At 44.2% G+C, this 22,307-nt stretch overlaps 1 protein-coding gene across 5 annotated transcripts in view; it reads left to right on the top strand.

Moving 5' to 3' along the window:
• Positions 1-1,256: 1,256 nt before the first annotated feature.
• NADK (NAD kinase) overlaps positions 1,257-22,307 on the top strand; it is a 60,079-nt gene continuing 39,028 nt past the window's right edge. For 2 of the 5 annotated variants that reach the window (XM_020975987.2, XM_078145763.1), the window contains exon 1: positions 1,257-1,336. In XM_020975987.2, coding sequence (XP_020831646.1) covers positions 1,269-1,336 — 68 coding nt within the window. In that variant the 5' untranslated portion in view covers positions 1,257-1,268. Of the gene's footprint in view, positions 1,337-14,108; positions 14,342-14,391; positions 14,471-22,307 lie in introns of those variants that run through there. The other 3 variants (XM_078145765.1, XM_078145761.1, XM_078145764.1) reach the window with 3 other exon arrangements.

Below are 22,307 nucleotides of genomic sequence, written 5' to 3' on the forward strand. Positions count from 1 at the left end.
ATAATTATGTTTATACCAGAGACCAGGACACCCGGTCTGGTTTGTGTGATCTCTGACCTGTAATGATGGGGTGCTTGGGTGCTTGTGCTTGTACTTGTGCCCCAATTTCTGCCTAGTCTCAGAAACACTGTCTCTGACAACCACTCCCCAGCGCAAGGACACTGTGCCTAGCAGTTATTCATGCATGGGCCTCAGCATGACCCTTATCTCTCTTTCCCTGGTACAGCTACACAGAGCTGGGCTGCTCAGGCCCCAGCCCTCAGATCATGTCTCTGGAAGCCTCCCAATTCCTTAGTAAGTTCCTGTGTTGTGAGAAAGCTTTCCCTTGTTGCAGAGCATTCTTTCATCAAGACAGAGGGAGAGGGGTGTCCTTGGCAAGCCCAAGGACTCTTCCTCCTGCCAGACTGCAAAGATCCATCCCCCTCCCTGTCCTTTATACTCCCTGTACTTTCCCATCCATAGCTCCCAGAGATACCTGCACCTTTGGATTACCTCATCAGTGTTCCTGGCATTTCTTTCCCATGCTCTTTTCCATATAAACCCTAGCTTGACCCCTGATCGGGGCTGCTTGATTTGGGTGTGCATACCCCTTGCTGCTGCACGCTAATAAATTCACATTTTAAATTACGTCTGGGTCTCGCTCGCTGATTTCTCGGTACAACAATTATTACGGCTCAAAAAAAATCATCTCTCAGGATCTATGTCTGCAATCTGGTGCCCACTCACTGTGTGACCCTAAGCAAATCCTGGAGATCCTCAGTGCCTCAGTTAATAATTACAGAACACAGCATATTGGTAGACAGTTTCTGCCCTGGGAGTTCTCCATAGGTCCAGGCCCATTCCATCCTCCCTGCAAGGCCAAGGCGCCATGCTAGTTGTTGGAGATACAACTTCAGATTGAAAAGCATTCCCTCTCCCAGAGGACCTTATAAGATTTGGGAGAATCTAAGAAGGGCCAATCTAAAAGTAGCAGGAGTATACTCAATGTTTCACCACTACCATTAGATTGTAAGCCCTTCGGAGGCAAGGCCTATTTGGCATATTCCTAGCATCCATCATTAGCACATAGTAGGTGCTTAACAAATGTGTGTTGAATTAGAAATTCTAGAGGCTTTAAAGAGAACAGTTTGGCCACAAAGTAGGAGGGAGAGTGAGTGAACACTGGGGGAGGGGGACAGGAAAGGCCGAAAGGGGAAGGAAATTTGACATTCCTTTATGAGGCTGTCCAGCCCTTCCCTAGGTAGCAGACAGCTCTGCAGCTTGGCAGAATGCCCTGGTGGAAGACCCTGGGGAACAAGGTGGGAGCAAAGCAGGCTTCCAGTGCTCAGGAAAGCAGGTAAGCACACAACTCTGAGGCTTTTCCCCTTCTCCTTCCTGTTAGAGGAGTGGCCTGGGACCCACTGGGAGGAGCTCAAACTCCCTACCCGTCAGTTGAACCCAGCCTGGAGGAAGAGACACCTGTGAGGAGGGACTGGGGGAGTAAAGAGGAGAGAGCAGATGCAAAGAGAAAGGGAGAAGAGAAGAGGATGTAAGGGGAGAAGAGAAATGAAAAGATAGGGGGAGAGACAGAGACAGCCAGAGAGACAGAGAGAAAAGAGAGAGGCGGAGAGGGACAGAGAGAGAGGGACAGAGAGAGAGAGAGAGAGATCACACTAAATTCTCAAGTTCTCATCTTCATCCTGGCCCTATATGACTTTAAGTTACTGGCTGGGCTTCAAAGACTTCATCTAGATGGGGTTGGAAAGGATTGGATGTGGATGGGTGGACCAAAGGGCCTCTCAGGTTACTCTCAGCTCTCCATATCTATTGTGTTTAAATATACTCTTCCATGGATTCCTCCATAGCCTTTAAAGTCCGACTCAGCTACCATCCCTCTACTCAGCTTTTCCTGATCTCCCCCTACTCCAACCCACACTGCACCATTGGCATTTATTCAATTCAATTCGATAGATATTTATTAAATCCCTACTATGTGCCAAGCACTGTGCTAAGTACTGAGGATACAAAAAGAGGTAAAAAACAGCCCCTGCCCTTGAGGAGCTTACAATTTAATGGGGGAGACAATAAGTAAACAACCTATATACAGGATAAATAGGAAATAATGAACTAGGATGATGTGGTATGAGGAGGAAGGAGAGAGAAGGCACTGGAATGAAGAGGGGTTGGGAAAGAAACTAACAGAAAGTAAGAGAGATTGCAGAAGTTAGGACTTTAGCTGGGACTTGAAGGAAGTCAGGAGGCAGAGATGAAGATGGGGAGCATTCCAGAGATTGGGTACCCTCAGAGAAAATGCTGGGAGGGAAAGATGGATGGTCTTGTTTGTGGAACAGTCAGGGGGCTGGTGTCACTGGATCAAAGAGTTTGTGTGGAGAGTAAGGCTTAAGAAGACTGGAAAGGTAGGAGGGGGCCAGGTCATGAAGGGCTTTGAATGGCAAGAGGATTTTGTATTTGATACTGGAGGTAAGAGGAAGCTACTAGAGTTGATTTCATGAAGCGGGGGGGAGGGTGACATGATCCAACCTTCAATTTAGGAAAATCACTTTGATGGCTGAATGGAGGATAGATTGGAGTGGGGAGAAACTTGAAAGGCAGATCCGCTAGCAGCTATTTCAATAGTGTAGGTGTAAGGTGATGAGGACCTGCACTAGGATGGGGGCAGTGCCAGAGGAGGGGACATATTTACAGGATTTTGCTGTTGGAAGGGATCTCAGTGGCCACCTAGTCTAGCCCATACCTCAAAAGAATCCCTGGCTCTAATATAACCAACAATTATGGGCCCTGCTGGAAGTCAGTCTCCTCCTCTTGGACCTTCTCTTCTCTCTGGCTTTTCTGGACGCTGCTCTCTCTTTGGTTCTGACTGCTCCTGGGTTTCCCTTGTGGAAACATCCCTCAAGACCTACCCACTATGTGGGCTCTGTCATGGTCCTCCTCTTCATCATCATCAGCAGCAGCAGCAGCATCATATTTAACATTTGTGTAGTACGTACTACGTGCCAGCCTCTGTATGCATATATATATGTATATATATGCATTTATGTACATAGATTATATATATCTGTATATATATGATCTCATCTGAGCCTGGACAACTCTCTTGATAATCTCCTTAATTAATAGGTTATCATCTCTATACAGATGACTCCCAAAGCAGTGACTGACATACAGTCATTGTTTAATTAGTTCAATAGTTTTCTTAATTTCAATTTTATTCATCTCTCCTTTGGTTTTCACAATTTCTAATTTGGTATTTAATTGGGGATTTTCAATTTGTTCTTTTTCTAGCTTTTTTTAGTCGTATGCCCAATTCATGGATCTCTTTTTTTCTCTTTTTTATTCATATAAGCATTTAGAGACATAAAACTTCCCCTAAGGACCACTTTCAGTGCATTCCATAAGTTTTGGTATGTTGTCTAATTATTGCCATTCTCTTGGATGAAGTTATTGTTTGTTTAACCCACTCGTTATTCTTTAGGATTAGATTTTTAGTTTCAATTAATGTTTAGTCTACCGGATAGACTAAAACATGGCCCTTTATTACATGTAATTTTTATTGCATCATGATCTGAAAAGGACGCATTTCATATTTCTGCCTTTCTGCATTGGATTGTGAGGTTTCTATGCCCTAGTGCATGTTTAGTCATTGTTCAATAAACGCATTCTCACTCATATCCAGTTCTAGTCTCTCTCCCAAGCCGCAGTCCAGCATCAGCAAACACCAATTAGCTATCTCTCTCTGGACATCCCATAGGTACCTCAAATTCAACATGGAACTCATTGTATTTCTTCCCGACTTTCCTATGTCTGTAGAGGGTGCCACTATCCCAGTCTCCCAGAGTCATCTCTGAGTATCCTCTCAGCCACTGACCCCATAAGCAATCAGTTTGCCGGACTTGTCAATTTGACCGTTGTAAGACATCTCATCTTGCATCCCTCTCTCCCCTTCTCTCTCCTCATACCACATCACCCTAGTTCAGCCCTTATCACCCACCTCTAAGCCTGGACTGTTGAATAGCCTTCTGGTTGCTCTCACTTTCTCCAGTCTCTCTCCAGTCCATTTCTCTACTATGACATCAAAGCAATCCTCCTGAAGCGTAGGTTTGATTGGGTTTTGATGGCTCAGAGTAAGTATAAACAGCAATTGTTTCTAGAAACTCTGAGGGTCTTCCCCTCCCAAATTGACTCCTTATGAAGACAAACTAGTCTAACTTTTGTCTAGCCTTTACCTAGCCTTTAATTCTTTAATTTAATTAAATTCTTAATTTAATTAAATTCTTTAATTCTTACCTAGCCTTTAATCATTGAATGGGTGTTGCCTTATGACAAACTGAAACCTGGGAAAGACCTTAGCTTAAAAAGGCCAAAGTGTCCCACAGCATCCAGGCCATAGCCACTCATCCTGATCTGTGTCTTTCTACTGGGCTTGGATGACTCTGGAGGAAAGGGTGAGGCTACTGATTTTGCACAGCCCTGCCTCACTTAAATCCAATTCATTTGCAAGTCAAGACATCACCCTCCTGATATCACATGAACAGCAACAATCATGCCACTCCCTGTTCAGGAAACTTCTATGTAATCTGACCTTGAGGATAAAATTCAAATTCAATATTCAAAGCTCTTCAAACTAACATTCAAGATTTATTTTTATTATCTGCTACACCCAATCTTTCAATTCTGTTACCCTTAACCTAGCCCAGCCTTCCATTGTCTATTACCTCCTAATGGCCCCTTCCCACTCTTGACCCAATCTAAATCCCATTCTGACCTCCCAGTCACTCCCATCTAGATCCTTCCTAGTACACTTTATTAGTTAGATCAGATTAATCCACTTACTTGGATCCATTTAACCCATTTGATTAGATTTTTTTAATCATTAAATCAAAGTCAATTTATACCCACTCCCTTTATGTATACCCCTTTAACTTGGTGTAATAACAATACAGTTCTCAAGAGTGTGTAGGACAGTGACTGTAAATCAATTAAACTCAGAGACTTCTCAAGGTGGAAGCAAAGGTGACTTTCTATTACAATCTCACCAGAAGGGGTGTCTGCTCCCCCCACACACTTCCAAGAGGAGAGACGCAAGGCACAGAAAGCAAAATGAGATTATATACCCTAAGGCAAACAAACCTCCACCCACCACTATCCCTTACTCCCATTGGTTGGGAGGTGGGCTTACATTCTAGGCGAAAAAATTCAAACACAAAGAACAAGGAAACAGGGCATAACCAATCCAAACATACATGTCCTTATTTAGTAAACTTCATTCAGCATCAGTTGATGCAAGTCTTTCTAGGTTTTTCTGGATGTGAAAGTGGTGTGGCAATCAGGAGGGGGTTTAGGGCCGAATTCCTACAGGTGTAGGTAATTTCTAGGAAACCGAAACTTACTGCAGTTTTCCCTCCCTAACCCCCTTCTCCTTATCCCAGAGACAAGAAAAGGCGGGAAGCTTTTCAAGGGGCAAGCAGTTCAGGTTGGGGGCAGAGCTATTCTTTCTGCTAAGCATTTAAAAACAGGGTCTGAGCAGGGGAGGGTTTTGAAAGCAACAGTCAAGAAATATTAACAAGAACCATTGATCCCCTGAGGAGGCATCACTTCTGAGAGATCATCTCTCACAAGAGTTACAAGTATCATCTTCCCTTGTAGGGATGTAAATAGTTTGCCCTCATTAATAACATGTTTCTTTCTGTCCTTTTTTATGTCTCTCTTGAGTTTTGTATTTGAAGATCAAATTTTCTGTTGAGCTCTGGTCTTTTTATCAGGAAGGTTTGGAAGTCCCCTATCACAAAAACCTATTACAGCAGAGGGAAAGAAGGGGTGGAGATGAGTATTGTTTGAACCTCACTCTCATCAGATTTGGCTTAAGAAGGGAATAACATAATCGGTTAGGTATAGAAATCTAATTTGCCCTACAGGCAGTGGGAGGGAAAAGGGGAAAGAAAAGGGAGGGGGGATAGAAGGGAGGCAGGACAGAGGGAGGCAGTTTGCAAAACACTAGTGAGTAGGGAAAAGGAGAAAGGAGAAAGAAAAGCATAGAAGGGGGGAGAGGATGGAGAGAAAGACACAGTAATCATAACTGTGAATGTGATATATGAATGTAATGAAATGCTATTGTACTATAAGAAATGATGAACAGGCTGACCTCAGAAAAAACCTGGAAATACTTGTATGGTCTTGATAAGAATGGAATCTGGGCCCCAGAAAGGGAAAACCCTGGACTTTCCCACATGGCCAAATGTCTGGTGTTCACCTGAGGCTATAATGCCATCAACTGGCTTTCATTGTGTCTACACCCAGTCCCCCCTCCATTGTCTTGCCTCCCTATGGCCGCAGGCCAATTCCCACCCTTGGTCCTAGCTAGGCTCCATTCTCCCTTGGCCACTAGGTCCATGTCCCAGGAGTTCTGTTCACCCCAGCTTACTGACCACTCATAGGTCCCTCCCACAGTATTTCTGTATATAAAGTCCACCTCGTCTCCATTAAGAGGTTTAGATTCTTAAAATCTAGCCACTGCTCAGATTCCTAAAATCTAGCCAATAGCTCCCTAACATTCAGAATCCTTAAGAGTCTGCCCAATATGATGGCTATTCTGATAAACCTTGTCTTTGGCTGAAAGGCTTGGGTCAAATTCTTTAGTACAGGAGCCGTGTATTGTGACTTTGGGGTCCCAAGACCCCTGGACCCCTAAACCCTATCATTTTGGTGACCCATACGGGGAAACTGCCTAACCCCAAGTTCTTCTTCAGCCAAGACTGGAAGGTAACCCCTCCTTTCTTGTTCTGCAGTTGGGGTAACTCCCCAAGCACCAAGGCTTGGAGGTGCTTTTCTAGCAGACAGTTACAAGGCTGTCTAGCACTCGGCCTGATGCTGTCAGACTCCCGGTCCACTGGGTCGGTTCAAGGCCATGGACCTGGCTACACCTTCCGAAGCATAGGGGACAAGGATGGATGCCCTATCTGGAAGTGTATGTTCAGTTCTGTTAATTCCCTTGGCACTAGGGAATTGGGGGAAACTGCAGTTGCTTTTTGGTTCCCTGAGGCTTACTCCCTTCCCTTCGCACCTCTGAATCCTCCTTCATGGAGGTTACAGGGAAAGTTAGAACAGCTAAAAATATCTTGGCAGATTATAGAGGTTTTGTGATTTATCATTAAGGAGTTTTGAAACACCTGTACAACCTGGTCACTCCCTTCCCTTGAGTCAGGAGGGTATCTGTTAACCCCTCTCATAGAAGAAGAGAGTTTTACCCTTTACCGCTCACCTTTGATTTTGCCCTCCTCCACCTAGGAAAGGAAAGAGGGGGGAGGGGCAGCAGCTACAGTGTGAGCCCCCCTGGTAATGTCCTAGGGCCCTACGGCAACCTTTGCCTGGAAGCATCACCCAGGTTCAGCACAATCTGCTCAAGGTAAAGAAGCTGGCCTCAGTCTGATGCTGAGTGAAGTGAACAGAACCAGAAGAACATTATACACAATAACAGCCACGTGTGCAATGACTAACTTTGATAGACTTAGCCCTTCTCAGCAATGCAAGGATCTAAGACATTTCCAAAGGCCTCATGATGGAAAATGCTATCCACATCCCAAGAAAGAACTATGGAGTTTGAATGCAGATCGAAGCATACTATTTGCTATTTTTTTTCTTCTGTTGTGTTTTGTTTCCGGATCCTTCCTAGATCCCTCCAATAGTTTTTCTATATATAAGGTCTATATTGTCTCCATTAAGGTGCTTAGATTCCTTAAGAGTCTGACCAATCTAAACCCTGTCTAAAAGAAGGCTTGGGTCAAATTCATTCAGGCAGGACCTGTGTGTTGTGATTTTGTGGTCTCAGCATCCCCTAAACATCTAGACCTCAACAGTAGAATAGAGGAAGCCCTCTTGCTGATCCACAAGGTTCCTTAGCAAACTCTTTGAATCATGGCTTCATGCTTATCAGGGTCTCAGTATGGCTGCCTGGCTGAGCAGTCCAAGGTTTAGGCAATGACTTATGAGCTAAAAGGGGAGTATGGGTGAGGCTTCCCTATCCCTGAAGCCTGAGGGCCAATGACATGGCTCTTATGAGTAGCAGAATACCTAGTCTCAGCTTTGGTCATTGGCTCTTGAACTAAAGTTCATGTCCCTGTGATCTAGGCTTGGTTTATCACCCATCCAGCTTATTTGGTTGGACTCTGTCCAGGAGTCCTTACAGGAAGCTTCCTTCCTAGTAGGTGGGCAGCACTGGTCTGCTGGTGCTGCAGTGTCCTAGAGGCAGGGGATGGGAAGGCAGAGAGGGCATTCCCCATAAGGGAATAATTAGGTGATCCATTTGAGATGGGGCAGTGGATCTCTAAGCATCAGCAAAGACTAGGGGACCATCAAACAGCCCAGAGACTGTTAATGATTTTTAGCTGGCTGGGGATTTGATGTGTGTGTGTGTGTGTGTGTGTGTGTGTGTGTGTAGGGGGTTTCTAGGGTTTTTCTAGGGCATTGCTCCTTAACCTTTAAGAGAGGACTGGGGGGCGGGGGGATCCCCAGAACATCTGAGTGGTGATAGACCTTATGTCCAGATGCAGGGTAGGTGAAGGGATGCCCAGTGCTCCAACTTTGGGCTACCTGAATGTCTATAGCTTTGTTGCAGGGATGGGAGGCTATCAGAGTAAAGTCGAGGAAGCCAAGCTGTGTGCATTTATGGGGGTGTATGAGTAGAGGGTGGTGGTAGGAAGCCAGTAATGATTTTCCAAAGCAAATTAAAACTCCATCACAAGTCAGAGTTACAAAATGGGCCCCAAGTGATATAGAGTTCAAGAAACATCAAAGGATAACACAGGAAAACACTTATTTCCATCCCATATTCCCATTCAGGCACTCGGTGTTAGCCAAACTTCTTGGATGGCCTTTGACTCAGCTCCCTGTAACCTTCTATATCTGGCCTTCCAGGCTTTGCCCAGGCTGCACTGGCTTTGTCATTCTCTCCTTCTCCATTGTCTGACTTGGAATCCCATCTCCCTTCAAAGTACCCTCCAGAACCATCTCCAACAGGAGGCTTTGTGTTTTTGTACCTCTAGTTCCTAGCACAGAGGCTGGCACACCTTAATAAATGCCAGTTGGAGTGGATTTGATGGGGTTGGGATCCAGATCCCAGACCCATCAGATTGAATATATGGCTAAGAGGAGAAGAGGGGAGAGGGAGGGAAGGAAGGAGGGAGAAACAGAGGAGGAATGGTACTGATTTTGTACTTCTGCAGTGAATAGCTGTCCCCTATATGTAGCATTGGGAGTGTTGTGCGGCTTGAAAGGAGAAAGGATAGACATCGTCTCTACCTTCTTCTACCCCCACCTTTCTCCAAGGAAGGCTTTCATTCCTACCAGGAAGGGAAGCAAAAGGTTGGAGTCTGAGGCTTGGCTACTACTCTACTCTCCAAACAGAGAGGGAGTATTAGATTAGAATTACATCCATTTTTTTCCCTTAGATACTGTTTGGAGGATGTGATTTTCAGATTCAGGCTATATTTCTGACTGCTATTTCTTACTAGGGAAAGGAGGACCCAAGCTTTACATCTAAGGCTTAACACCTTTCACACCAAATGCTAGATCCAAAAGCAACATGTTAGCAGGTAACAAAGAAACCCATTTATTGAAGTCAAAATAAAAATCAAGGAAATTACACATAGAACATACCAGCCAATACAAAATGACGGTTCTCCCATTGGAAGCAAGGTCACTCAACTCAACGAAGAGCTGAACTGAGTTAATGAAAGTGCCAGATGTCACCCAAGGGAAGTTCATCAAAATCTCTATGAGAACATGATGGAGGCTGTTACCTCCTCTCATGTCAGTGTCTTCCTAGCCCTGTTCTCCAGAACTCCAGCAATCTGAAATGGGATTGCCACCATCCATCTGCTCTCTGGAAGCCAGAAGCCTGAAATACTAGAAGAGTCTCAAAGCTAGTCCACAGGGAGCAGAGCTCTCTTGTCTCCTCTTCTTGGCAATTCCATCCTGCCCATCACATAAGTACAGGGCACTGATCTCCTCCAATGAGGAGAAAGTCCCATACCAGTGGGTTTTAGAACTCAGATGACACATCTAAATCATTTATGCAATTCAATGAGGGTCCTCTTGGAGAATGAAGGAGTTAAAGCAACAGCAGCCTCCAAGTCAGCATCTGCAGCTAAGTGGCGCTGCAGTCAATAGAGCACTGGAACTGGAATCAGGAAACTCATTTTCCTGAGATCAAATCTGACATCAGACACTTACTAGCTGTGTGACCCAGGGCAAGTCACTGAACCTGTTTGCTTCAGTTTCCTCAACTGTAAAATGGAGATAATAAGGGGACCTCCCAAAGTTGTTATGAGAATTAAATGAAATAATACTTGTAAAGTGCTCAGCATAGTGCCTGGCATATAGGAGGTGCTATATACATGTTAGTTATTATTATTATTATTATTATTATTATTATTATTACCAATTATGTGCAGTGGAGGAGTTTATGGCTCTACCATCCAATCACAGTGTTGTGAGAGAAGTAAAAGAAGTCCATAATTGGGGCAGCTAGGTGGTCAGTGGATAGATCACTGGCCCTGGAGTCAGGAGGACCTGAGTTCAAATGTGACCTCAGACCAGACACTTGACACTAGCCATGTGACACTGGGCAAGTCACTTAACCTCAATTGCCTTAAAAAAAGTCCAGACTGAGGGCAGCCAGGTAGGAAACGAGATGTACATTGAAATGCACAAAAAGAAATACATTCAAAGTAGTTAAAGTAGTTTGAGAGGGAGGGCACTAGCAGCTGAGGGGCTCAGAAAACTCTTTACAGAAGGAAGAGAGGGATTCTAGGAGGCAGAAGTGAGGAAGGAAAGTATTCCAGGAATTTGGGGGGGGGAGGTTGCCAGTCTGTGCAAAGGCTTGGGCAAGTGTGTGTGTGTGTGTGTGTGTGTGTGTGTGTGTGTGTGTGTGTGTGTGTGTGTAAGGTAGGAAGAGGGAGTAAGTGAGGCTAGAAACGTGCGTTGGGGCCACTATTCTTCTTCCTCTCCTCTTTAGAACAAAGAATTTTTTTGAAAAGCAAAAGAGGAAAAAACCCTAGCAAAACTAATCAATTCATAAAAAAAAAAACTGACGGCATCTGTAGCATTCCACACTTGTGTACCACCCCCCTCATCTGCAAAGGAAAGGGGGAGGTGTCTTTTCATAGCTTGTTCTTTATAGTACCAACATTCTGTTTCATGGTTTACAGTATTACACGGTTTAATGCCAGGTCTTTGAAAAATTGAAAATAAGCATCACTCTCAGGGCAATGGAGAGGTATATGGTGTGTATGAGCAGGAATAAGGAACGAGGGAATAGTAAATATGAAGTGATAAATGCTGTATTATAATTATTACTGAAGCTGATCCAGTTGACTCCGGCAGAGATTCAGATAAAAGAGCAGGTCACAGTCTAGCACGGGGGTACTTGTGACCTTTGGTTTCCCTCCAGGAATCCATGCATCCACTCACTCAGAGCCTAGGGGAATGTGTGCCCTTGGAAACCTCATGAAGATTATGATGCTGGGTTTGGGTAACGATGGCCCATCTACAGTCGCCCTTGAAGAATAGTGATTTGATCTCAAAGACTGGAGATAAATTGGTTGGTTATTTTGGCTTCCACTCCTTAGACCTAGGTCCCTACAAGAGAGAAGAGGCAAAGTGCCGGTGGTTGCTGTGAGGCAGCCTTCTAAAGGAGTGTGCACAACGCACTGAGCAGGATTCAGATATAGAGGACTATGAGATAAAACAAACAAACAAACCCTTCAAGGACTTTGCCCTTTGCTCCCAGCATGAGTTACCACGAAGGTCTTCATGAAGGGGAATGGGTAACCTCTCGAAAACAAATAGAGTTGAAACTGGTAGACCGGAAAGACAGAGGTCTGTATAGATTTCTGGGCTGAAGGCTGGTTAACCTGGAAAGGGAGGGTAATTATATTGTTTACGAGAAACTGTAAGTCCTTTGTGGTTTTTGCATTCTGCCTGGGATCTGAAACAGTTGTTTTGTAAGTGATACACTGTTACCTGGAGTGCTTGCAAAGGAAACTGGGGCCTTTTTGTCTCTGTGTTGAGATGAGGTATATTCTGAGGTTAACAGAGCAAACTGAGTCGGGGCAAAGTAAGCCAAAGAGTTATGTTAGAAATAGGCTTGACACCAAAAATTTAGTATCAAGAAAATTTATTATAAAGAAAGTCCAGAGGATTTGGACGTTTCCGGCCAGAAGCAGGCTCCACCCCTCTTCAGGAGGGGTGGGCCCTAAGTGCAAGGGAAAGTGTGCTTTTGTGCAGTTGAATTCAGCACGAAACCTCCCAGGCCGGGATTGGTCCATCCCTTCCCGGGTAACATCCTTACATGTTTCCCCTCGATATGCTCAAGTATGTTCCCCCTCCTTTGGTCATATGTCCCATGACTAGTTAATGAGGCTCTAATTTTATGCGGGGTGTGCCAGACAATAGTAATAAAGTTAATTAAGCAGGTGCCCTAACATTTTTCAGGTGTCCTCAGGTTGACCCTAACTGGTCTGAGCTAGCTCGACCCTTATCTTGATTTTGGGGTCTTTTTGGAACAATCTACTTACTTTTTATTGGCTAAGCCTGAGCCCACCTACAGTGTACTACTTCCTGGAGCTGTTCTTTAAATCTCTGCATTATTCTACCTGTGGAAACATAAGCCCTTCTAACTCTAACAGTTATAATTTGGGGGAGCAGCTCCCCCTCCACCTGAATGAGTCTTGAACTTAAGAGTTCAAATCCTGACTCAGACACTTAAGAGCTGTGCAACCCTGGATAAATTGCTTGACCTTTCTGTGTCTCTCCTTTCCCATCTGTAAAATAAGGATGATAGCTGGGTCTATAGTCAGGAAGACTCATCTTCTCAAGGTTAAATCTGGCCTCTGACACTTACTAGCTGTATGACTTTGGACCACTTGACACTGTTGGCTTCAGTTTCTTCATCTGTAAAATGAGCTGGAGAAGGAAATGACAAACCACTCCAGTATCTGCCACTAAAGAGTTTGACCGACTGAAACTGTTGTGGTTAAGAGGTTTAGGGGTGCTGGGACCCCAAAAATCACAGCTCATGGGTCCTGCCAGAAAGAATTCTACCCAAGCCTAATTTCAGTTTAATAGAACAACCATCATATTGGGCAGACTCTTAAGGAGTCTGAATGTTAGCGAGCTGTTGGCTAGATTTTAAGAAACTAAGCATCTTAATGGAGACAAGATGGACCTTATATACAGAAAGACTACAGGAGGGATCTAGGAGTCCAAGTAGTCTGAGGTAATAGAACTCCAGGAACCTGGACTAGGAGGCCAAGGGAGAATGATCCTAGATAGGACTAAGGGGGTGGAAGTGGCCTGGGGCCATTGGGAGGTAAGACAATGGAGGGCTAGGCTAGGTTAAGGGTAACAGAGAATTGGGAGGCAGGCCAAGTGGAAAAGTCCAGGGTTTTTCCTTTTTGGGGTCTAGATCCCATTCTCATCAAAACAACTTGAATAATTTGTTATGTAGAGTGTACAAAGTTAAGCTCAGACTTTAGGGACCCGGAGGTAGAGCGAAAGTAGTGTAACTGCTTCCCTGTCCTGAGGCTACTAGGGGTTGTGAACTCGCCTTTTGGCAGCAGATTTTTGCCATCACTGATATTTTTATTTTTGTCTCCTCTATAGTGGCTGGGCGGTACACAGTAGGCGCCTAATAAATGCGGGTTGTTTCTAAGGGGGAAGTACATGCACCGAAAGGCGGGGCTGAGCAGGATGATGAAATCTCCCCGTACCAGTCAGCCTGGGATAGGCTGCGTAGGCCAGGGGATTTCGGCTCCTTGGCCTGGGGGAGTTAGCAAGAGCCGCGCGCGCGTGTGTGTGTGTGTGTGTGTGTGTGTGTGTGTGTGTGTGTGTGTGTGTGCGTGTGTGCGTGTGTGCGTGTGTGCGTGTGTGTGTGTGTGTGTGTGCGTGTGTGCGTGTGTGTGTGTGTGTGTGTGTGTGTGTGTGTGTGTGTGTGTGTGCGCGTGCGTGCGCGCGCTAAAGGGAAGTGGGGGAAGGGGCGGCTCGCGCAGAGGGGCGCACGCGACACGCGGCGCTGCTCCTGCGCCTGCGCCTGCGCAAGGCCTCCCCAGCACCTGCGCAGTCCAGGCCCGGCCGCAGGCGCCGCCGCCGCCGCTACCGCTCCGGCTGCTGTCGCTGCTGTTCTCGGCGGCCATGGGGCAGCTACAGGCCGCGGCGCAGACCTGGAGGTAGCGACGGCGAGCGGCGGCGAGCGGGGCCGGCGCGGGACTGCCGCCGAGCCCCGGGACGAGCCCAGGGAGCGGCCGGGTGGCCCCGGAAATGTAGAGGCGTCGGCGTCTGCGGCCGAGCGGTGAGGAGGGACGGGGGGAGGGCGGGCCTACGAGGGTCACGGGGCGGGCCTACGGGGTCATGGGGGTGGGGCCGACCCGGCCGTTCACTCAGCCCTCCCCAGTCTTCCCGAAAGAGGAGGGGTGAGTGTGTAAGTGCGTGTGCCTGTCCCTCTGTGGGTGAGTCTGAGTGTGAATGTCTGCCCCTCAGTGGGTGAGTGTTTGTTCCTTTGGGGCGTAAGTGCGTGTGCCTGCTCCTTTGTGGGTGAGTGAGCCTGAGTGTGAATGTGTGTCCCTCTCTGGGTGAGGGTGAGTGTGTTCCGTTGGGGGGGTGAGCGTGTAAGTTCGTGTGCCTGCTCCTCTGTGTGTGAGTGTGTTAGTTCCGTTGGGGGGTGAGTGTGTAAGTGCCTGTGCCTGCCCCCTGTAGGTGAGTAAGCCTGAGTGTGAATGTCTGCCCTTCTCTGGGTGGGTGTGTAAGTGCCTCTGCCGACCCCTCTGGGGGTGTGTGTGTGTCTGCCTCTCTTGTGGATGAGTGTGAGTGTGTCTGCCCCCTGTCATAAGTGTGTAAGTTGGTATGAGGGTGTGTACCCTATGTCTCTGGGTCCTTGGGTGCCCCTCCAGGTGTGTGCCCTGTGTATTGCCTGGCTTGTTTGTTGACACCCCGTCTCAGTAAAGGGGGCTTATTAGCCAGAAGGAGAGAAGGGAGCAGGCATTTATTAAGTACCAGGCTTAGTTAGCCTTTACAAACTTGACTCTTATTTGACCCTCACAAGCACCCTGAGAGGTTGGTGGGCTCTGTGTTTGGGCCTTCGTGAACCTACGCCAGCAGTGGCCTGTGAATGACCCACAAATGATCCATGGGGGGGGGCTGTGCTGTTGGGCAGTAGCTGCAGCCTGGCCCTGTTGGCTATCACGTGTTGGGAGGATGGATGGAATAAGACCTTCTTGGACACTGGCCCTGATGTAGATTTAGTTCCACAGCTTTGGGAATTTTTTTACAGTATATAAAACACACCTTGGAGGTAGATTTTGGAAAACAGTGTTAGCAGACCCTTGCTGACCCGGGGATGGTAGCTGGGCATGGTTTCTACTTGTTGGTGGCCTGTACTTTAGCTCCTCTAGTACTGGCCACCTTGTTGGTGAGGTTTCTTCCTCCACTGGTGAAGTTTGCCACTCCAGCTGGTTTTCAGAAGTCGTGGTGGCAGAAAAATCCATCAGCCCGTAACCAACCTGGTGCTGATGCTGTTTATAAACTGAAGTAGGCTGGTCCATAGTCCACAGACAGAGTAAAGGGCTTAGATATCACTTGGCTGTACACCAGCCTTTCCAGCTTGATAGGATCTGCCCGAGCTTTCTCTCTGGGGAGGCCTATACAGTCCTTCAGAACCCAGGTCTACCCCTGCAAGTTTGGCATCAATGATACCCCTAGAAAAGCCTGACGCTAATACAGACACTGGCCATTTTGAAGTCATTTCATATTTCTCTAAGGGTAGTCCTTTTTTTTGTTTTTTTGTTTTCGTTCTGTACAGTATGAATTAGTGAGATACCTCTTTTACCGAGGGCTTACAAACATGCCTTTTCAATGAGCAAGCATTTATCAAGAACTCACTGGGCCAGGCACTGTGCTAAGTGCTGGGGAGATGGAAGCAAAAGCAAAACAGCCCTTGTATTCAAGGAGTGTATGTGTGGTCTAATACATTAAGAGAGACAGCCTCGACATACATACTTGGGTGTATACAGGGCAAGGTGCATCAAGTCCCAGGTGGTCTTGGAGGAGGTAGCTCTAGCAGCTGGAGTCAGGGCTGCCAGCAGCGTGGAGTCTTGAAGCAAACCAGGGATTCTGGGAGGCAGAGGTGTGGATGGAGGCCGCTTGGGCCTGGTGGACTGCCAGGGTGAAGGTCTAGAGAGCAGAATCCACTGTGGCTGCACCAGAGAGAGCAGCGTGGAACGTAACGGGTCAGTAGACTGTGAGGGTAACGTTATGAAGAGCTTTAAATGCCAAATTGATTTTTATTTGCTCCTAGAAGTGATAAGGAACCACTGTAGTTTGTTGAATTGGAGGATGTAGACAGTGTTGATGGGGCAGAACTAGGCTTTAGGGAAATCCCTTTGGTAGCTAGCTGGGTAGAGGCTGGATTGGCAGGAGGAGAAGCTTGTGACATTGAAGTTTCGAACCTGGAAGATTAAAAAGATGGCGGTGCTCTCGGCAGTAGGAGGGAAGCCTGGGAGATGGATGGATTTTAGAGGAAAGACAATGCAAGAGTCAAAAAAAACTGAGTTGAAATCACTCCTCAGACATTTACTAGCTCCATGACCCTGGGAAAGTCAACCTTTCTGGGCCTCATTTTCCTCATCTGTAAAATCAAGGGGTTGGGCTAGATGGCCTCCAGTGTCCCTTTCAACTCTAAATCTATGAACCTATAACTTAGTTCAAAATATCCAAAGAATTTAGTCAGGAGAGACCTGTGCTGGGGATGGGTGAGTTGATACCTATACCCTTTTTAGGTTTTCATGAGAATCTGTGTGGAAGTGAACTCCCTGTTTGCAGACTTATTCTCAGCAACAGTTTTAAAATGCTGCTCAGAGTAGTGTAGGTGTTTGCACTAACACATGAAAAAACAGTTATTTGCATCTGAGATTTTTAATCTCTCTGCAAGTAGTGGAGTAAGAAATGGACATTTACCTTTAAATAGGTTGTTATTGAAATCTTTTATTTTTACATTGCCTAGATTTCCCCCAGTATCCCCTCCTTTCTCTTCCTAGAGAGCCATCTCTTGTAACAAAGAATTTTATTCATAGAGAAAAACAGGAAGAAGAGAAAAAATTCAGCAAAAATGGTCAGCACATGGGGAAAAAAAGTCTGTGAATACAGACAGTGCTCCACACTTGTGGCCTGTGACCACTGTAGGGGAGGAGAGGTGGAGGGGTCTTTTCACATCTCCTTTGGGGCCAGATCTGCTCACACAGCTTTGCAATGCTCAGTTTTGATGCTTTGGTGGTGGTGGTTCTTTGCATTTACGTTGGTTGTCTTTTTTGTGTATGTTGTTTTCCTGGCCTTGCTCACTTCGTTTGGCATGAATTGATGTAAACCCATGTTTGTCTGTATTCATTTGTTTTTTCTTACAGCACAGTAATATTCCATTACATTCTTGTGCCATGATTTGTTTAGCCATTCTCCAGTTAATGGGCATCCACTTTGTTTCCAATTCTTTGCAAACACAAAAAGGGCTGCTATAAATATTTTGCTGGATATGGGTGGAGCCTTTTTTTTGTGTGTGACCTCCTTGGTCTGTGCCTAGCAATGGAATCTCTGACTTAAAGGTTATGGGCGTTTTAGTCACTCTCTCTGCATAATTCCAAATTGCTTTTCAGAATGTTTGTGGAGGTTCACAGCTTGCCAACAATGTATTGGTGTCATTGTCTTTCTACAGTTCTCCCAACGTTGACTGTTCCCATCTTTTGTCATCTTTGCAGGGTATGAAGAGAAATCTCAGGTTATTTTAATCTTCATTTCTCATTCTTTCACACAATTGTTAATAATTTGAAAGTCTTTGGAGTACTACTCATATCTTTTGACCACTTCTATTGGGGAAGTTTTTGTTCTGCAGACATTTATTAAGTACCTGCTGTGTGCCAAGGCACCATGTTGAAAACCTAGAGGTAGTGAGTCCTTGTGCATTATTAGTGATAAAGCTCCAGAATTATTCTGCATGTGTTGTTCTAGATTTGAAGCTGTTTTGAAGACCCTGAGGACACATTGGTAACAATATATTTTTACCAAGTCAGATCAGTTCCTGAACTCTCTGTAATGGCTCTCCCTGACAAGTTATTTTATTGTTCTTTAGGGTTATGAAGCTGTGTGTGACACCTGGCTACCCAGAGTCTCAATATCAACAGGGAGACACAATTTCATCTGGTCTTTTGCCTTTTGCTTTTTAATTGCAGGAAAAGGGTGTGCCCAAAAGCTAATGCAGAATACCAGGGGTAGTTTTCCTTCCCTGACAAATGAAGGTTCCAGGGACTTTGGGTTTTTTTCCTACAAAAGCAATTAGATTTCCGTTTGGATTTAATTTTCGATAATGACTTAAAACTGCTTGCTGTTGGCCTTTTCCTGAAACATTTGTTTAAATTTAACCAAATCTTCAAATTGTGTCTTGGAAAAATTTATGCTAGGATTATTCAATTGGTTTTAATTACTGTAACATTATTATATTTTACTGTCCTAACTAATGGTAATATCATTTTTTAGGATTATGTTTAACTATTTTAATACACGACACCCATTGGAGGATTCACCCCCCCCACCCCCCATTTTTAAGGTAGATTAGGCCATTTTTTTTTGTTCTTAAGGGTTCCAGAGTGTTGATGGCTGGATAGCTCTCAGAAAAAAAATTATTTGTTTTAATCAGGCAAGATTCACTTTCTTACTCCCTCCCTCCCCCCACAATGGAGAACACAAGAAAAAAATTATAAACCTGTATAGTCAGTTGGAACAAATGTCTAAATTGGCTGTGTCCAAAAAAATATTTTTCTCATTCTGAGTTCTTCACTTTTCTGTTAGGAAGTGGGTAGTGTGTTTCCTCATTAGTCTGCTAGAATCCTGGTTGGTCATTTCTCTAATAGGAGTTCAATGCAACAGTATTCTGTTACATTTATGTACGATAACTTGTTCATCTCTCCAATTTATAGGCATCCTCTCAGATGCCATTCTTTGGCACCTCAAAAAGAGCTATAAATATTTTTGTATATCCTTAGAATCTGTTTTGTGTAGGTCTAATCCTTTTCTTATTGTACTCTCCCTTTAATTCCCCCTTCTTCCCTTCTCACCTTTCTTCCTCCTCTTAAGTGAAATGTATTTCTGTATCCAGCTCTTTGTGTGTGTGTGTGTGTATTCTTGCTTCTTTTGAGGTGTTTAGATGAGAGTAAGGTTCAGAAGTGTCAGCTACTCCCCCCCACTCCCTCCTGCATGTTTGTGTAGATGTGAACTTGTACATCCAGATTATGTGAGGTAATTTCTCTTAACCTTCCTCCCCCATCCCCAACACCACTACCACCACCTCCTTTCCCTGGTGTATTCTTCCACCGTTCCGTTCATAAGAAGATCGTCAGAATATAACAGAACAATTCTCAGGCCTTGTCGAATTGGACTTGCTCTGTGGATCCTGATGATGGCAGGTTTCAGATGCATCTATCATCTCCCCATATTTGAATGTCAGTATTTTATCCTTGTTTAGTCTTTTGTCATAGTTCATTGTTACTTACCTTTTTATGTTTTTTTCTCCTGTGCTTGAACTTCAGAGTTTCTCCCCAGCTCTGGTCTTTTTGTCAGGAATGCTGTGTACATTATTCTTGTTTATAAGCATATATCCTTTTTGGAATATTGTATTCCAAGTTCTCTGCTCCTTTATGGTGCTGACTACTAAATAGTGTGTAATCCTGACTGTGGCTCCTCAGTGCTTGAATTCTTTTCTTTTTGGTTGCTCCCAGTACTTTTTCTTTGACCTGGAAACTCTGGATTTGGGGTTACCAAACTCCTGGGAGTTTTCACTTTGGGATTTCTTTTAGGAGATGACTAGTGAATTTTCTGTTTCTATTTTGCCCTTTTATTCTCAAAGATCTGGGCAGTTAGATTTTTTTTTAACTTTTTTTGTATTTAGTATTTTATTTTTCTCCAGTTACATGTAAAAAACAATTTTTAACATTTGTTTTTAAATCTTTGAGTTCCAAGGGCAGCTAGGTGGCGCAGTGGAGTCAGGAGGACCTGAGTTCAAATCCAGCCTCAGACACTTGCCACTAGCTGTGTGACCCTGGGCAAGTCACTTAACCCCAATTGCCTCACTAAAAAGCAAAAAACCAAAAAAAACCAACTTTGAGTTACAAATTCTCACCCTTCCTCCCTCCCCGCTCCCCTCATTGAGAAGGCAAGGAATTTGATATAGGTTATACATGTGTAGTCATGCAAAACATATCCATAATAGTCATGTTGTGAAAGAAAACACAGACAAAAAAACTCAAGAAAAATAAAGAAAGTTAAAAAAAAGTATGCTTCAGTCTGTATTCAGATACCATCAGTTATTTCTCTGGGGATGGATAGCGTTTTTCATTGTAAGTCCTTTTATCATAAGATCCAAGTCATTGTATTTCAAGAATGGCTGTCATTCACAGCTGATCATCTTACAATATTGCTATTACTTTGAGCACAGTACATTTCACTTTGCATCAGCCCTTGCAAGTCTTTCCAGGTTTTTCTGAGAGCATCCTGCTCATCATTTCATTAGTACAATAGTATTCCATCATAATCACATACCACAGCTTGTTCAGCCATCCCCTAATTGATGGGCATCCCCTCAATTTCTGATTCCTTACCACTAGAAAAGAGCTGCTATAAATATTTTTACCTTTTTGGTTTTTTATCTCTTTTGGGATACAGACCTGGTAGTGGTATTACTGGGTCAAAGTATGCGTGGTTTTATATCCCTTTGGGCATTGCTCTATGGAATGTTCACAGTTCACAACTCCACCTACAGTGCATTAATATCTCATTTTTTCCACATCCCCTCCAACATTTGTCATTTACCTTTTCTGTCCTATTAGCCAATCTAATAGGTATGAGGTAGTACTTCAGAATTGTTTTAATTTGCATTTCTCCAATCAGTAGTGAGTTCAAATTTTTTTTTATATGGCTATAGATAGCTTTGATTCCTTCATCTGAAAATTGATTATATCTTTTGATCACTTATCAATTGGGGAATGGCTCTTAGTTTTATAAATTTGACTCATTTCTCTATATATTTAAGAAATGAGGCCTTTATCAGAGAAACTTGCTTCAAATTTTTTTTTCAGTTATTATTGCTATTATATTTCCCTCCATTCTGTCCCTGTTTATTCTATTCTCCCCCTCTCCTTTCACTCTGTTCCTCCTCAGAACTGTTTTGCTTCTGACTACCCCTCTGCCAATCTGCTCTCCCTTCTATCAGCCCCCTTCCCCTTCTTTTATCCTCTTTCTCACTCCTACTTTCTTGTAGGGTAAGATAGATTTCTATACCCAATTGTGTGTGTATGTTATTCTCTCTGATCCAATTCTGATGAGAGTAAGGTTAATGCATTCCCCCTCACCTTCTCCCTCTTCTCCTCCACTATAAAAGAGCTTTTTATTGCCTCTTTTATGTGAGATAATTCACTCCATTCTACTTCTCTCTTTCTCTTTCTCCTAGTACATTCCTCTCTCACTCCTTAATTTTATTTTTTAGATGTCATCTCTTCATATTCAACTCACACCTGGCTCTCTGTCTATATCTACTCCTTCTAACTACTCCAATAATGAAAAAGGTCTTAGGAGTCACAGATATCCTCTTCCCCTGTAGGAATGTAACCAGTTTAACCTTATTAAGTCTCTTATGATTTCCCTTTCCTGTTTACCTTTTTATGCTTCTCTTGAGTCTTGTATTTGAAAGTCAGATTTTCTATTCAGCTGTATTTCCTCAAGAATGCTTAAAAATCCTCTATTTCATTGAATGTTTATTTTTTCCACCTGAAGGATTATACTCAGTTTTGCTGGGTAGGTGATTCTTGGTTGTAATACTAGCTCCTTTGCTTTCTGAAATATCGTTTTCCAAGTCCTCTGATCCTTTTAATGTAGAAGCTGCTAAATCTTGTGTTATCCTGACTGTGGCTCCACAATACTAAAATTGTTTCTTTTTGACTGCTTGTAGCATTTTCTTCTTCACCTGGGAACTCTGGAATTTGGCTATAATCCTGGTAGTTTTCATTTTGGGGTCTCTTTCAGGAGGTGATTGGTGGATTCTTTCCAGTTCTGTTTTACCCTCTGGTTCTAGAATATCAGGGAAGTTTTCCTTGATAATTTCTTGAAAGATGATATCTAGGCTCTTTTTTTGATCATGGCTTTCAGGTAGTCTAGTAATTTTTAAATTCTCTCTCCTGGATGTTTTCCAGGTCAGTTGTTTTTCCAGTGAGATATTTCACATTGTC

Source organism: Phascolarctos cinereus, unplaced genomic scaffold (assembly GCF_003287225.1).
Source record: "Phascolarctos cinereus isolate Bilbo 61053 unplaced genomic scaffold, phaCin_HiC Scaffold_726;HRSCAF=1367, whole genome shotgun sequence".
Lineage (NCBI taxonomy): Eukaryota > Metazoa > Chordata > Mammalia > Diprotodontia > Phascolarctidae > Phascolarctos > Phascolarctos cinereus.